The sequence below is a fragment of the Berghia stephanieae genome, chromosome 11, assembly GCF_034508935.2.
Source record: "Berghia stephanieae isolate SIO BIC M18660-M18661 chromosome 11, UCSD_Bste_1.3, whole genome shotgun sequence".
Classification (NCBI taxonomy): Eukaryota; Metazoa; Mollusca; class Gastropoda; order Nudibranchia; family Aeolidiidae; genus Berghia; species Berghia stephanieae.
In genome coordinates this window covers 24,132,964-24,150,463 of record NC_088370.1, presented here as the reverse complement: position 1 = coordinate 24,150,463, position 17,500 = coordinate 24,132,964, and the positions used below count along the sequence as shown (strand labels likewise).

Genomic DNA, 17,500 nt, shown 5'->3' with positions numbered 1-17,500 from the left:
GTAGTAAGTAGTAGTAGTAGTAGTAGTAGTAGTAGTAGTAGTAGTAGTAGTAGTAGTAGTAGTAGTAGTAGTAGTAGTAGTAGTAGTAGTAGTAGTGTGTAGTAAGTAGTAGTAGTAGTAGTAGTAGTAGTAGTAGTAGTTAGTAGTAGTAGTAGTAGTAGTAGTAGTAGTAGTAGTAGTAGTAGTAGTAGTAGTAGTAGTTGTAGTAGTAGTAGTAGTAGTAGTAGTAGTAGTAGTAGTAGTAGTAATAGTAGTAGTGGTAGTGGTAGTAGCATTAGTACCAAAGGGCAGGAACAGGAGTAAATGATTTGAAACAGAACGATGTTGAAAACTTTGAAACTAATATTAATTGACAAGACACTATTAATGTCCTGCAAGTCATTCTCTGTACAAGCATCACCATCTTCATATTGATCACCAATATCATCATCATCATCATCATCATCATCATCATCATCATCATCATCATCATCATCATCATCATCATCATTATCGCCACCACAGACATTTTCAGTATCATCATTCATTTTATCAATTTTTGAGCATGATAACAATGTCCCAAATACTAAGCACACATATTATAATAAATAGTTGTAAGCGTAGACGTCTATATATCACACCGTCTTAATTTGCATCCTGACTCCCATCATGACAAAATTTACAATCAGTTTACATCCTCACGACACAGATAAATACATCAAATCAGATAAGTTACTCATACATGAGATGCTTTTCCTACCGTCCATTTTTTTGTCATCCAATCAAAATGCAGTGAATTTCAAATTTTCATAACAACCACCCTGATTGGTTAATAAAATGATAGTAGAAAAATAGCACCCGCGGAGGAACCCTTTAATACTGTATTGTCTTTAGTTGTTGTAGGCATAGAGTTACAGTATGTAAAATAAAACAATGTATGAATTTGCACACGAAGATCACACAATCTGACACAATCGTGCTGCGCATTTTACACAACGGTACTTATTGATGCCATTTCGCACTTGTTGAGAATTTCGTTCAAAGTTCATTTAAAGACTCTTGATTCTCACATACTTAACCACCTGTGAAGATGATACTTGTGTAGTTTTGAATTCCCATCAATTCATATCGATTGACCATCGTCGCTTATTAAGTTATGTATACCGTCAAAATGGATCGCACAACGATGCTGATGCTCTTCGGAAAGAGCCCAAAATATGTATAAGCCAGCCTGATCCAGGAGGAAGGAGAACTTCATTTAGAGTCAGTTGGAGATCGAAACAAACAACAACAAAAAAAAAACAAAAACAAAAAAAAAAAACAAACAACACAACAACACACATATTAGAATTGTCCATTTATCTCACACTCTCCCGTAAATCTCGAAATTTCATTTATCATGTTAAATCCTCTTACGTTTACAATTTTACAAGAACCGTAAGATCATTTACATGAAAATAACCCCTTGCTCGCTCCGTCTTGATTACACGAGTTATCCTCCATTCGACTTCGACTCTAAATAGATTTTTCAACTTTCTTCTCCGTTAATATATGAATTTTCCTAATTAATTGTCTAATCTTACTCTCTGGGAATAGCGGTGACGTAATTTTGTTTTTCACTCACTTATCTTGTCTGAAAGAAACCCGTGATAAAATTATTAATATGAGAGTTTCGTTAGAAGCCATTTCTAAGATCCGTGATCCCCCTTTCTTTTTCATTATTCTTTTTTTTCTGTGCGTTTTAAAGTATTGACCTCATTTTCTGTGTCCCATCAGGACTCGATTTGACGGGCGTTCTTTGAATGAGTCAGAGGATTATAGAGATGTCGCAAATACGTCTTGCATCGACTCTCTTGGGAATTCCTGCCTAAAACACTGAGATTCCAGATATCAATCACAGAAGACGAAATGCCTGGGACTATGACCAACCCAATCTTTTCTCACGTTTACATGTCCTCTCGGCATTTCATTTGCAATTTTTTGCTTTGTTCTTCCAGTTTGTCCTTAAGGATCCTGAGAGTCTCCAGTAATTCTTCCTTTCGTTGACTATGGAGATTTCGGTGTTGTTGAAACTGTTCACGTTGTCGATGAATTTCTTGCTGCTGTTGAACTTCTTGTATCTTGCGGTATATTATTTCTTTTTCTCGACGAAGTTGTGCAACTCGTTCCGCCAAGTTTCTGGTTGACCCTAATCTATCTTGTCTGTTTGGCGCTGTAGACGTAGAAGAGGAAGACAGACTTACTCTGTTTATAGGAGCAAAATCGTCAAGATCATAACTCCTCACTGTCGGACATCGATCAGATTTGATGGGACACTCTTTGAGAGGTTTCCTTTTCACGTGACTTGAAGTTATACACTGTCCTTTGACATCTTTTTTGATGTATTCAGAAGGGCTTCCGGTTTGACAGTTTTCAGTATTCCCATTTGTAGGGCAACAGTTATAAGACAATAGTTTGAGGTCCGTGGGCCTCTCTTCTTTCTTTGGTTTTGTGGCTTTGGTATGTTTACTCCGACTGGATAAATTGACACACAGTGGACTCAAATTCTTAATATTCTCCATATCATTATGCCCGTCGGGATTTCTGTTGTCATGAAAATTTTCCCTGTGGCCGGAATAGATAGTTCCACTAGGAAATGCCAAGGGGCCAAATCCAGGCACGATAAAGAGCTGATTTGTCGAAGGTTGGGGCCTTTGTATTGGAGTGTCCCGCAAAAACTCCAGATAATCCGGTCGATCCTCTTCGTAGAAATTCGGGAATTCCCCCAAACCTCGAAATGTATTGTTGTTCCCATTACGGCTGGCGTAAAATGTATTAAATTCTCCAGATGTCCCGTGGGTCTGGTGAGAATCAAATGTGGATGGCACGTTGTGTTTCTGTTCTCTAAAGCATTCCTCACACTTGTTTTTATTTTCCCTACATCTCATTTTCTCATCGGAGAGCTGGTCTCTATTATTACACGAAACCGACCTGTTTGCATGAGGTAAAGACATATTTGACTTATTCCTCGCGCCAAAGTAGCGGACTGGGAGATTCACGTAGTCGTGGTAATCATCATCTAATGTTTCAATCTTAGAATGACACGTTTGGAGAAAGCTGTTTTCTTGAGACGTAGAATTTGAATCGAAATAACCGTCATTGAAATTCTTATCATAACTGATATTCAAATTTTCTTTTTCTACTCCTACCACGTCCGACGTCAATGTTGACGTGGAGCTGTCGGATGAATGACGTTTGTTGACGTCAGTAATCGAAAAGCTCCTTTCTCCATTATGACGTTTGTTTACTTTTTGAATAACTTTGCTTGTATCGTCGTTTTTATTGGCCCTTTCAAAATCATCATCCTCACACGGAGGCGTAAGTCCTGATAACAATTTACTCAAGTCGCACTCTGAGAAGAGCGTTTCGCTGCGATTGAGTTCTTTATACGTGGGACTAAGAGAGCGACAACGTCCTTCTGTTTTATAGTTCTGTAAGGTTGTCATTCGGTTAGGGCTTCTATAACAATTGTTACAATCGTATGATGATGATTCATAGTCAAAGGGAGATAATCTATGTCTGCAGGCTGACGAGATTGTTTTACTTGAAGTATTAGGTTTGCTTTGAATGGGACTGTGTCTGTTATTGTCAGATAATGTCTCAAGCTGAAGCAACGCGGTATCTTCCTCCATAAATACGTGACTATCACGTGGTTGACTAGAGTATCCGGTGTCCGCTGATCCCTGCATGTTGCCCGAAATGAGCCACCTGCGTGTGCTCTCTACAGGATCAAAACTATCGTCAAGGGGAGACAAACCTGTTGGTTGCTTTCTCTCCCAAGTATCAAAATCCGAAAGGAAATCTGTCTGCACACAAGCGTCGACTGTATCCATGGTAACCAAATCTCCAGTCCCCTCCTCTGGTTCAAACACGTACGGACCCATGTCAGCAACATTTACTACCATTTCACAATCTTCTTTCAAATCAATCCGATCACATTTCGATTCAGTTGCCCCGGCATTCTCTCCATCATGAATGGAACGGGACCACTTTTTGGTTTGGTTCGATTTTACAGTACTCGCTTTTGTTACTGGAGTCAGTGACAAAGAGGAAGACTTCTCATTGTTTGGAAACAGCACCAAAGATGGCGTGCACTCATTTTCTATAATTACATTTTTTGATCTACTTATCGTAAAACTCCCTTCTCTCTCGTCACGTCTCTTGGTCTGTTTTCCATTTAATTTTCTTGGCAGTGACCTGAAGTTGATATCTAATCTCTCATCTACCATTAAGCACGGAGTCACGTTTTGAGGTTTAAGTGGATCCATTATTATCAATGACTCTTTATTAGTTAATTGAGTACATTCTACAAATTTATAGGAGGTATTGTCGATATCTGATTCGCTGATGACGTTGGAAGCGAGGGATTCACTTGAACTTGACCCAAGTAACCTTGACCCCTCATGACCCGTTATAGAAATCGAATTAGAATTATCAACTTTCTTTGTAAACTTCGCCTCTAAATCGTCATGGTGATGAAATGATGAAAGCAATTCTGATATCTCGTTCCTCTTCCCATCTATTTGTCCATTATGTTTTGAAGTCTTCCTTTTAGGCGTGGAATTTCGCGAATCGGATTTTGTAGATTGGGAGGATGGTATGGATACGGTAGGACTTTGTTCTAACATGACCGAGTTGCTGAGTGTCATAGAATCATCACCATCACATGACCCCAAACATCCAATCCCAGAATCAGGACTGTGTGCGTTGTCGGAAACAGACTCGTTAGGGATAGGAGAGGACGAATCGCTTTTTCTTTTTTTAGAATTTTTCTCCTCCGTAGTTCTTCTTCTATGGCCATTTGGAGTTGTTTCCTTTCCTCTGTTCGATGTCGCACCGTTTTCTAAGGAAGTGTCGAAACCTTCTTCATACTCGAAACTGATGTTGTTTGCCAGCTGCTCGATATTATCTGCCAGTGCGACAAATTCCGAATTTGGAGATATAATAGAATTGGGTCTAGACTTTGTCGAGTTAGTATTGAGATCGTTCAAATGGTTCTTTGGCTCAAGGGGTTTTGGAGATTCAATTTTCTTTGTCCTCGGTAAGCTCAAATTTAGTTTGAGGTCAACTGGCGTTAATGAACGATGTCTTTGAATATTCCTCTTTTGTTCGTTTTGTCCACTGGATGATAAAAATGTAGAAACGCCAAGTTGGCTATGGTGGTCAAAAGAAGCTGATCGAGGAAAACATCCTGGGTTTTCGTCTTCCATGAAGTCATCGTTATTATCTCGCGACTGTCGTTTCTCCATTCGTCTTCCCATTGTAAGAGAAGGTTGAGGAGATGGTAGCCAGGGGTTTGTTTTGATTCGCGATCTCGATCGACCTGTTCTGTTTTTTGTTACGTCTGAGTCATATCCAGATAAGGAAGCTGTTTCGAAATATTGTTGATCCACTCTTTCCCTTGATCCGGCGACAGTATGGTGAGAAATAGAACTTTCCATGGAGCATTCTCGGACCGGAAAAGTGTTCATTGTTGTATAAGGAACATTATCAAAGCCGTGTAAGTGATGAGTGTTTTGAAGAAGTTTGGCATCGCTGTCCGAGCACCATGAAGCATCACTTTGATTTTCTTGCACGGGATGGTTGTGCTTATTTTTCTTTGACTTCATCAAATTCTTCAAATCTCTCTTGGATTGCTTTGATGTCTTTTTATGTGACCCATTTTTATCCAGACTTTGGGATTGAGGGTAGGGGCATACTAAACATTTTTCATTTTCATCTGTCTGTGGATTTGTCCGACTATCCTTTTCTTTGCTTCGGCTTCCTGCTTTCCTCATCGCTCTGAAGGATGCGAAAGACTTCCGGAGAAATCCGCCACCCTCTGATTTTCGTGGCTTTTCTGTGGTTCCTATTTGATTACCTCTAGAAGTGGCAGCGCTGTGTGTCTGGTGATAATTTCTCTCGGCCAAAGGCTCTGGCTTCATAAGTTGCGGCTGATTCTGTGTTTGGTAAGGTTGCCGATCGTGGTGATGATGGTGGTAGACGTAGTGATAATCATGACTGTGATGATGATGATGATGTTGATGCTGTGAATGATAAACATAGTTTGGACCGACATAGTTGACTGCCGTTTCAGATGTTGCCGCTATATTAGCATGCTGATATCCTGTCAAGGCATAGTGATCAGAGAAACTTGCCACCCTTGAGCCTGTTATGTAATCTCGGGGAGACGCTAGTAACATTGCTTGGGATGAGATTCCATCTGCACTGTGAGACATAACCATCCCGTGTTGCTGGTGTGTCAAAGGTGTGTAGTATGCCATTGTTTGCGTTACCAGTTCTGTATTACACGACGGGTGTGTTCTGTCTGCCTTAGAACTGCAGGCGGCTCCCTCTCGCCAAGGAGCGTCAACAACAGCCACAGTTGAAGAACGTTCTACACTACTTTCCCTTGACTCAAAGGCCGGATGTGGATGCTGCATGAAATACGGCGCATGCGTCGAAAACTCCGGCTCTTGTTTTGATGGCACGTGATTTGAGGGATGAAAATGGCCAGATTTTTTGCTTTTTCTTCCCCTCACACGCGGCAACGAATTTGCCACTAAATCTTTGAACTTCATTTTCGTTTAGCTCTGTTTCTTTTGGTCGCGTTGACTTAAGTTAATGTGAAACTATAATATTATTTTCACATTTTTAGTGTTTAGTGGGTTATTGTGGTTTACGATACCGATTTGTTATCACTTTTTTATAAGATACATTCCATGGTTTAGTAAATGTTGTGACGAAAAAATTGTTGAATATGGAGCACACATGTTCGACATCACTCGAAAGCATTTTTTCCAACATTGAAAGAAAATGATTGGTGAAAAATGATTCAACAACTCTAAAGAACATTTTTCCAAGCGATCATTATTCCCCTTTTTTGAGAACTCGAGGTACTTGATTGATTTTACAAGCTTGGGAATTCGCCAAAATCAGGACTTTATCGAATTTACCAAATGTGCTTCTATTTCCTCCAGATTTGAATTATGCGTAAGAGGCACTGTGAGGTTTTCTCGTCTCTCTGAATTCCTGTAGATCTTGTTTGATGTCTGGATTTCAAATCGCATCAGATGTGGTTCTCTTTAACTGAAAAAGAGAAAGATAAAAAGAAATCTTTTTAGAGTGGTCAATGATTTAAATACAGTTTTAATGCAGATTTCTGAACAGCATTGAGTAAATCGTGATATATATATATATATATATATATATATATATATATATATATATATATATATATATATATATATATATATATAATATCTAGGGAGAATAGCGTGGCTATAGTGTCAGTTATAAGTTAACGAACGTATTGCAACGTATATTATAATCTTTTTTGGAAAGTCTTAAGCTATGAGTTGATGAAGGCAACGTTTCGTCGGGTAGTAAGTTATTTTAGACAGATCTTAATTAGATCCAGCTTTCCAAACACGTTTCGATGGACGGAGGATTAAAGGACTCTGATTCGTTTACGTCTGAGTTGATTAATTAAAGACATCCATTTGTTATTGTTTTTGCTGCTGCTGTTGTTGTTGTTGTCGTATTCAAATTGGTTAGCTACTACATACAACCATTAAGACTATTATCACAAATTTATCGATCATTCTGTCAGGATTTGCAACCCACGCCGATCGAGCACCGGAAACAGGAAGTCATCTATCCGCCATGACGAATGTGGGTAGTGGCATGGCCGTGTATTTCCCCCGAGAGAGTGTCACCTTAAGTACTTAAGTGGCTTCGTTGAATGGAGTCTCGTGTGACAATTGGCCTAAAATTCGTTCAAAGACACGAAAGACTGGGTTCAATTTCAATCCTAACCAAGATGCTTTTCTTTTTTTTTCTGCTGAGAAAAAAATAATATCTAAATATGTGATCCACCAACTCAAAACGGTATTATGTCGGGATGAGCAGAATAATGATGATGATGATGATGATGATGATGATGATGATGATGATGATGATGATGATATAATAATAATGATAATAATAATAATAATAATAATAATAATAATAATAATAATAATAATAATAATAATAATAATAATAATAATAATAATAATATATAATAATAATAATAATAAAAAAATAATAATAATAATAATAATAATAATAATAATAATAATAATAAAAATATTATATTTGTTGAGCGCTCTTACATATCACGCGGAAGTGCTCAGAGCGCTTTACAGGGGCATCAACAATTCAATTTTGAAATTAACAAAGTCTTAAGATGCTTTTTAAACATAATATCTTCCGCTGAAGTAGTAGTACCTATGAAAGTGAATTCAGAATCCAAAGGATAAGAAATCGGATCTTTGATTTGGCTGCAATGGAAGGAATTATCTTTTTTTCTTCACTACAACACATTCCTCACACCAGATCCTAGCATCAGAAACACTATAGTCATCTGGAACAGATATAAAAGAAGTCTAACTTCTACGTCATGGAAAACAAGACCGATGCCCTCTATACACTAGGTTGCTATGCACAAGACCGGCTAGGAGGGCTAGAGATCAGGTGGTCGCTGGTTCGGATAAGTAAGTAAGTTCTTCACTATAACGAATAAAAACCTTCACAATGTTTCAATTCTTTTAGCTATTCATTCAATTTCATTACCCAGTTCGCCTCGACAGTACAGTTTTGAGACGAAGGGTCACATATGTGATCCGCCAACTCAAAAAAACGGTATTTTGTTGGGGGCTGATTAAGATGCTAAAAGCTGAATTTAAACTTGAGGTTTTAAACTCGAGCCTTGATATAGAATAATATCGCTCCAGGTGTCCATGAGCAAAAGCAACACTTTTTAGACAATATTACCATTTTTTTTTGGACAGAGACAATGCTGTTAACGGCCAGGTACTCATCTTACACCTGAATACGGTGAGAGAATGTGAGTAAAGAGCCTTTTCCAAGGACTCAACTATGCGCCGAGCGAAGCTCAAACCCAGGACCTTCCGATCCGAAAGCGTGTGTCATACCACACAACCACATAGCCGCTCATTTTATTGTAAAAAATGGGGAGTTTGGGTTTATCTAATATCATTTGATGGTTTACTTCGTGACGCCTCGGGTTTGAGAGTTGTTGTTTGTTTGTTTTTTGGCAAGATGGCGGTCCTTTAAATCGTTCGATATTTGAAGGACGAGTTTTCCGGCCAAATTCTGAAATATGTGTTTTTCCAGAGTACGGCAGAATTGGCTTAAGATTCGTTCAATGACGTGAATTATGGTTTTCTTTTTCTTTCTTTTTTTATTGCTGTTGAGAAAATGGAAATTTAAATATGTGGTCCACCAACTGTTATATGCCCGGGGTGAGTATTAATTCAGTGGAGCAGGCACTAATGTTGATAACAACAAGGAATGAAGTGATAAGAAATGTGCCGGAAGACAATAGAGTAAATAAAAACAACTTCGCCGCGATGTGGGCTCGAACCCATGACCTCACTGGTACAACTTCGCCTGACCGGGAAGAGGGTAGCGCCACTGTCGGATCTATCCACCACTCCTTGATTGTCTTCTGGCACTGACTTTTCTACTCACGTTATTCCCTGGTTTTATGTCGGGGGTGATTGTGCTGCTATATGGTCTAGTGGTATGACACTCGCTTTCGGATCGGAAGGTCCTGGGTTCGAGCCTCGCTCGGCGCATAGTTGAGTCCTTGTAGAAGGCTCTTTACACAAATTCTCTCACCGTACTCAGGTGTAAATGAGTTCCTGGGCGTTAACAGCGTCGTCTCTGTCCGAAAAAAAATGTAATATCGCCTAACTGGCGTGATGTCCCATCCTAAATGTTAAATGTTGTTGTTGGCAAAGGGACCCCTTGTAAAGCGCTTTGAGCATGTTTAGTTGATATTGCACTATATAAAAGCTCAATTTAAAGCTTAATTTAAAATGCTAAAAAACTGACGCCTGTTAGGCGATATTACAATTATTTTTTGACAGAGACAACGCTGTTAACGGCCAGGTACTCATTTTACACTTGAGTACGGTGAGAGAATGTGAGTAAATAGCCTTTTCCAAGGACTCAACTATGCGCCGAGCGAGGCTCGAACTCAGGACCTTCCGATCCGAAAGCGAGTGTCATACCACAAGACTACATAGCCACACAGGCATTCGATGTAGGAATCATATACTGCCGTACTCTGGTAAAACACATATTAAACAATTTTGGCCAGACAAACTCGTCCTTCAAATATCGATCGATTTAAATGACTCTCATCTTGGCAACAAATCTCAAACCCAGGACTTCGCCTCGTAAAGCAAGCGCTTTGTTCATGTTTAGAGGTTATTGCGCTATATAATAGCTCAATTTTACCTCAACACTATTGTCATTTTCATTTTCAACAAGGTTTAAAATGTACAGATGATCACTTAGAAATTTCAGATTGTGGATAAAACAGCGTCAAAAATAAAGAGCAAAATACTAAAAACACCGAATGTTTTCGGATCAATGCCCTTCTTCAGTCAACAACAAAAACATAACCGCTTAATCTAGAGTGACGGCGGAAAGGAACTATTTGCTGTTTAGATTATTAAACGTGATATATTGAGGTTTTTAACTGATTATGTTATTGGATGAAGAAGGGCTTGCGCTCAAAACGTTTCAGGTTTGGTGTTTGGTTCTTATTTGAAACTATTATATGTTACAGTGAATTACATAATCAGTTGGATGGTGAAAAGGTTTGCACTGAGATATTGTCCAGTTCAGAGTTGGAAGGTCAATTTTATCGAAAAATAGTTCTTGTCATAAATGGCTAAATCAACCCTTTTTGTACAACTTCGAGAAATATCAAAGCTTAATTTCATTTCTAAATATTATTCCAGCTAGTCAAGTTGAAAAGGTATGACATTTTTAGAAACGTTGCTAGATACAGTTCCCATACATCTGACCATTACTTCATGAGAAATCACCCGAATTACTTCAAATAAAGATTAAAATGCTCTGGGGAGCATATTCTCCCAGGAAATGAAAATAAAATGCAAATCCAAAATGCCCACCTTCCGTCCGATTATGTCCTGCACTGACACAAATAATTCAATATTATACACTTTTTTTTTATTTACTGAGAGAGAGAGAGAGAGAGAGAGAGAGAGAGAGAGAGAGAGAGAGGGGGGGGGGGGTTATTCGTAATACCTTCGTAATACCTTATGAACGGGGTCTAGATTACTACAATGTTAATCACGATTATTAATTGGATTTATTTATGAACGCCGCTCGTTATAATGTTATGATGCTTTTATCACTAACATGCCCGGGGAATTGTTATAGTAAAGAAAAGAAGCAATTAATTGTATATAATCCATACATACTCTCTCTCTCTCTCTCTCTCTCTCTCTCTCTCTCTCTCTCTCTCTCTCTCTCTCTCTCCCTCTCTCTCTCTCTCTCTCTCTCTCTCTCTCTCTCTCTCACTCTCTCTGTGTGTGTATGTGTGTGTGTGTGTCATATATATGTAGGTCGGTATGATATATATATATATATATATATATATATAATATATATATATATATATATATATGTATAGACTTTATGCAGACACACAGACACACAAACAGATATATATATATATATATATATATATATATATATATATATATATATATATATACATATATATACACACACACACACACACACACACACACACACGAGGTCGTGATTACTTTTAAACACTTTTCTTTCTTTTTTTTCCCCCTGTTATATTGTTTTGTTTGTTTTGTTTTGTTTCGGATGAATGGAAATTATTGATTATCATATTTGAGAAGAAATATTTGCCGAATGTATGTGTGTATTTAGTTTTATTGTTTATTTAGTGACATCTGCTGTTTGAGGACAATACTGATAAAAATAACACGCGTATATTACGCAAAACTTATTTTATATCACGTTATATGGCACAATAATGATTTATTATGTCACGTGTGTGTAAGCAATGATGTTATAATATGACGTGTGTAGCACAATAGCGATATAATAACACATACGTGATGTGCAACTGTTCTTTGCAAGTTACACAACCTAGAAGCAAATAGTAATAGTATTGTTTCTCTTGCTTACTGACTAAAAATATACTGCCTCTGAAATGAATGACCGAAATGGATTACAAGCGCCGTAAAATCCTTAAACAAACAAACTTATTTAAATATTTAGCGATGCTTCCATCCAATGAAATAATGTCCATTATTCATTCTAGACCTCTCCCTAAATAGTAACGCGTGATGATATCTAGTTTACAATAATAATAATAGGATTCAATAGTCTGATGTCACGTCCGCCTAGCAACAAGCAGCTTGGTTCTCAACAAAGAAAATCGGTACTTTTTATTATTGATGCTGGCTAGAACTTTTTCACATGTCATATGATCAGAATATATAAAAGTAAAAGTCAAAGCATGATCAGATTTATGTTTTTTTTCTCTTCTGGATACACTTTAATGTTCGTCGGAGAAGTATTTCATAACCGTCGTTGTTTCGATAGTTCAGAACCAGTTACTAAGTTACTATGCGTCATTGCGAGGACAGTGACGTCACGACTGTTGAAGCCTATATGTGACGTGAGATTATCAAACATTAAATTTCAGCAAATTTGATTTTTGAAAAAAGAAGTAGACTATTATTTAACTATTTTTGAAAATCTTTTATTCAGAGATGACGAAATCGGAATCGATTGAGGGGTAGAATAAAAGATTTCTTAAACTCCTGCGTTTTGGAATTCGAACTTTGTTCCCAACACACAATGGCGAGCTCGTGCAGCGGTTGGGAATACGTCCAGAATTACAAAAAGCAAGAGTATAAGAATCGTATATTCTTATTCATTAAGCTATTGATTCAGAAAAATGAGTGGAGAAGGCACTTATGTTGATAACAAGAAGAACTGAAGTGAGCAGAATAGTGCCAGATGACAATAGAGAATCAAAACTTTGCGATGACGGGGAGTCGAACCCACGGCCTGACTGTTACGGCACCTTCGCCTGGCCACAAGATGGAAACTCTACAATCGACACCATCCACCACTCTTAAACTATTGACATTTAACCCCTGCACGCTGCGGTTTACGCCGAGGTTATTTCGGTCTTGCTCTGCTTTGTGGTCTAGCAGTGAAAAGGATGTCGAACCCGGCTTAGGGTAGCGCAAAGATAAGTCTTTAGAAAATGTTTTTTCCTCACATTATCTCTCAATACTCAGGTGTAAAAATAGTAGGCTAAACGGCTGGCCGGTGACAACTATAATCTCTGTTGAGAATAAATTATGATAGCGCCAACTGAGCGGCGTATAGTTGAGTACTTAGAGAAAAGGCTCTTTACTCACATTCTCTCACCTTACTCAGGTGTAAAATGAATGCCGTTAACAGCGTTGTAAGCAAATAGTAAGTAAATAATGAATTTATATAGAGCCTAAACATCCACGTTAATCGTGCTCTGCGGCGCTTTACATATCTAATAACAATAAAAATGTTTAAAAACAACAAAATTAAAAATCACGACACTACATGATACACAATAAGCATGCATACAAAAAACAAACTAAGCAACATCTATTTCATGAAAAATAAATCTCACGGAATAACTCAGTCTTCAGACATTTCCTGAAAAATGATAAATTTTCACAGGACTTTGTCCGAGGACTAAGTGCGTTCCATAGGCGTGGAGCTATGAATGAAAAGGCTTTTTCACCGAAAGTGGATTTTGGGGTGGTAACTTTTAGAAGTTGGGACTGAGATGATCTTAAATTTCGAGTGGGTTCATACTTTTTAATCAGTTCCTGCAAATATTCAGGTGCATATCCATCCAGACATCTAAAAACATAGCACAATATCTTAAATTCTATCCTATACTTCACAAGAAGCCAGTGCGATTCCTGGAGAACTGGTGTTATATGATCTCTTTTTTTCGTTAATTTTATAAGTCTAGCCCCTTTATTTTGAATGTTTTGTAGTTGATGAATTAATCTACTTTGACAGCCAATGAGGAGGGCATTGCATTAATCCAATCGGCTATTAATAAACGAATTAACAAGCATCTTTATAATATCTTCATCAATATAATGTCTGATTCTTCCAATGTTTCTAATGTCTCTGTCGACAAACAAAATGTACTATTTCCTACCAGGCGTGATGTCACGTCCTTCATGTCAATAGGGAAGAAAATCCGTGACGTCAAACCCTCCACTCTTTTGGTTCCTAAATCCTTAGGAGTGTGTATGTAACCAGTCCTTCACAGTATTAATAATGAATAGGTTACATAAAGGTGGCATCACTATTTTAGTAATCTTCTTCTTTTTCTTTCAGCTTATACCCCATTTTTCAGATTTGTGATAATGAATTCCACATCTCCAAGCATCTCGGTTCAGCGCATCATCTTCCTCCAGGCCCATTTCTTTCATATCATCCTTTACCTTATCTCACCATCTAGTCTTTGGGCGTCCTTTTTCCTGTTTCCCGCTGATTGTAAGTCCAATACGTTCCTTCCCACGTACTACCTCTCTCGTCTCTTTACATGTCCGAACCATTTCAATATATCTTCTCTCATCTTTATTGATATATTCTTCACTATTTCAGTAATAGGGTGTATACAGATTCAAAGGACTATCGGACGTAAAAGAGCAGTATATATTTAGACTAGTAAATAAGATGCCATCACGGTGGAACGAGAAGATTAATTACACAAGTTATGTATTCAATCCTCCGGAAGACTGGTTTTACACTTCCAATGGTATTGGAACCAGTTTATTGACATCACATTTTTCTTCCCTTTAAAATGCGTTGAGCACGTTTAGTGGCTATAGCGCTATATAAACGCTCACGGTATTTTTACTGGCCTGCAAATCGAAGCCTCGTCCTAGTGGTAAGAGTTACTATTGGCTTATGACACTTTGCAAATCGCTTTAAGCACATTAAGGCTCATTGTTGTAATGGAAATACTCTCAAACCAACGAAAGATATTGTCCTTTGTAACAATGTTAAATTAGGCCCATAAATTACGTCCGGTTATCAGACCTGCAATCATGTTCACATCTGTCATAAAATAAAACCTGAGAAAAAAAAAGATCCATTTCAATTCTTACCTCCAATAAAAGGCGTTTGTTGACTAAACGTGCGCATGAATGAATGTGTGACGTAATGATGATGGCGGTGAGAATGATGCGGTGATCTCCCTTGTTACCATGGGAATAGTCGAGGCGTACTCCTAGAGAGAAGAGATTAAAACATAATGATAATTTCTTGATGTTGTTGACACACAAAAATACTTCAAAATTCATATAGAGCATTATCTCTGAATGCGCTTAGAGCGCTTTACAGCCCGTCTTGAGCGAACACTTAACAAGTAGAACGAGACATGACGCTGTTACAGTTTGTTTTTTTCGACAGTGTTACCGTCCAGGTACACATTTTGCACTTGTGTATGATGAGATAATGTGAGTAAAGAGCTCATTGCAATGACTCCGCGGTACACTCAGCGGTGTCTCATTCATCGTGTTTTGTTGACAAAGGGGAAACCCGAAACGTCCATTTTACCTGCTTTCATATATCAAATTGAAGCTTACATTTACTTTAACATTGTTATTTATTTCTCTGAGCTTCGAGCAACAACATTTACGGAACGTAACGAACCCAATTTTCTCAGCCCAAGTCTGGGTCAGATTATTTCAACTATTATAGCAAAATAATTTTAATAATAATATATCGCAAAATCGTCGTAAACAAATCCACTTCAAATTGAAAACAAGTCTGGGGATTTTTGTCAGAATGTAGTTTTATGTGAACTTTGTTTTTATATGCTGGCAATCTCGTAATTCACGCTGATTCCACGTGTACGAAAATGAAGGTCTGACATCCGAACCCATTTATGGGCCGAGTTGAACATTACTGTAATTGACAAAATTTTGCGTCATTTAATTGTTATTGTTTTTTTTTGAGAATTCTATTACAACAGTAAGTAAGCCGATAAGGAAATGGGTTAACAGATCTGCAAATAAGTGCACCTCGTGCTGGTTACAACACAGACATTCTCTTTTTAAAAAACGCGTTTAAAAATTTTTTTGGCCAGTTAACTCGTCCTTAAAATCTGGATCGTTACGATTCAAGGAATATTTTTCTTTTCAGATTTATTTTGTAAATCACAAAATTTGGAGAAAAATCCTTGCTGTGAGGCTATGTAGTCTAGTGGTATGACAATCGTTTTCGAATCGGAAGGTCCTGGGTTTGAGCCTCGCTCGGGGCATATTTTAGTCCTTGGAAAAGGTTTTTTACTCACATTCTCTCACCGTACTCTGGTGTAAATTGAGTTCCTGGCCGTTAACAGCGTTGTCTCTGTTAAAAAAAATGTATTATTGCCTAATAAGCGTCATGTCTCGTTCTACATGTTACGTGTTTGCTGTTGGTCAGGGGATCATTTGCAAAAGCTCTTTGAGCACGTTTAGTGGATATTGCGCTAATTTAAAAAAATTAAAAATTTGGTCAGTTAACTCGTCCTTCATATATGGATTGTTTACGATTCAATGAACATTTTTCTTTTTCAGATTTAAAGTGTAAATAATAAAATTTAGAGAAATATTCTTGTTAAGGCTATAAGGACTTGATGCTGTTACGTAAAACTTGTTTTTCTGAACAAAATTATGAGTGTGCATAATATATATTATATATATATATATATATATATATATATATATATATATATATATATATATATATATATATGCTGGAATTTCATCAAAATGTTCTATAGAATTAACCATTTAACAGCAGTAACATGGAAAAACTCGTATTCAAAATAGATATTTGGCCAGAAAACTCGTCCTTCAAATATCGATCGATTTAAATGAACCTCGTTGTGGCAAAAGCTCTTAAACCCGGTACTAACGGATGACTTCACGAATTCCCAGGTTTGAGAGGTTTTGCGAAGATAAGAGCCATTTAAATAGATCGATATTTGAAGGACGAGATTTCTGGCCAGATTTTTCTATAAGAGTTTTTTTTTCTAGAGTACAGCAGTTGACTGGTTAAATGGATGGAGAATTTGACAGATAAATTCACAGACAGATGTTTTGGTGACTTCAAATCATGGACCCATCATTTAAAAAAACAACAAAAAACAAAAAAAAAAACCAAAAATAAAACAAAAAACAACAACATAAGAATCCTTGACATTTTACAACAACGATGGCAACTTTTCGGTCACATACTACGCAGGGACAAAAACATACCAGCAAACCAAGCCATGTCGGGATACTTCCAAAAACACGGGAACCTTTTCAGAGGAAGACCGATCACAACACTCCCCGTGATCCTAAACAAAAACCTCACAACACTTGGACAAAGCATTAGTCTCATAACGGCAGGGGACCTTGAAAATCTGAGAACCCTAGCAGAGGACCGGCAATATTGGAGACACCTCACACAGGACATACTGGAAACAGCCAAGGCGACCCGATCTTTCGGTCGAGACGCGAAAGGCATCTAAGTCAAGTAAGTCAAGTCATAAGAATCCCTTTATTCATCCTTTAGGGGAAAC

The 17,500-nt window shown here is 37.6% G+C and overlaps 1 protein-coding gene across 1 annotated transcript in view; it reads right to left on the bottom strand.

The window, feature by feature from the left end:
* Window positions 1-296: 296 nt before the first annotated feature.
* The window catches only part of LOC144956863 (uncharacterized), a 94,814-nt gene continuing 77,610 nt past the window's right edge, over window positions 297-17,500 (bottom strand). Inside the window, exons 3-4 of the mRNA XM_078887644.1 lie at window positions 15,054-15,175; window positions 297-7,086 (exon numbers count right to left, since the gene is read on the bottom strand). Of these exons, the coding sequence (XP_078743770.1) occupies window positions 1,926-6,578 (4,653 nt within the window). The 5' untranslated portion in view covers window positions 6,579-7,086; window positions 15,054-15,175 and the 3' untranslated portion in view covers window positions 297-1,925. The remainder of the gene's footprint in view (window positions 7,087-15,053; window positions 15,176-17,500) is intronic.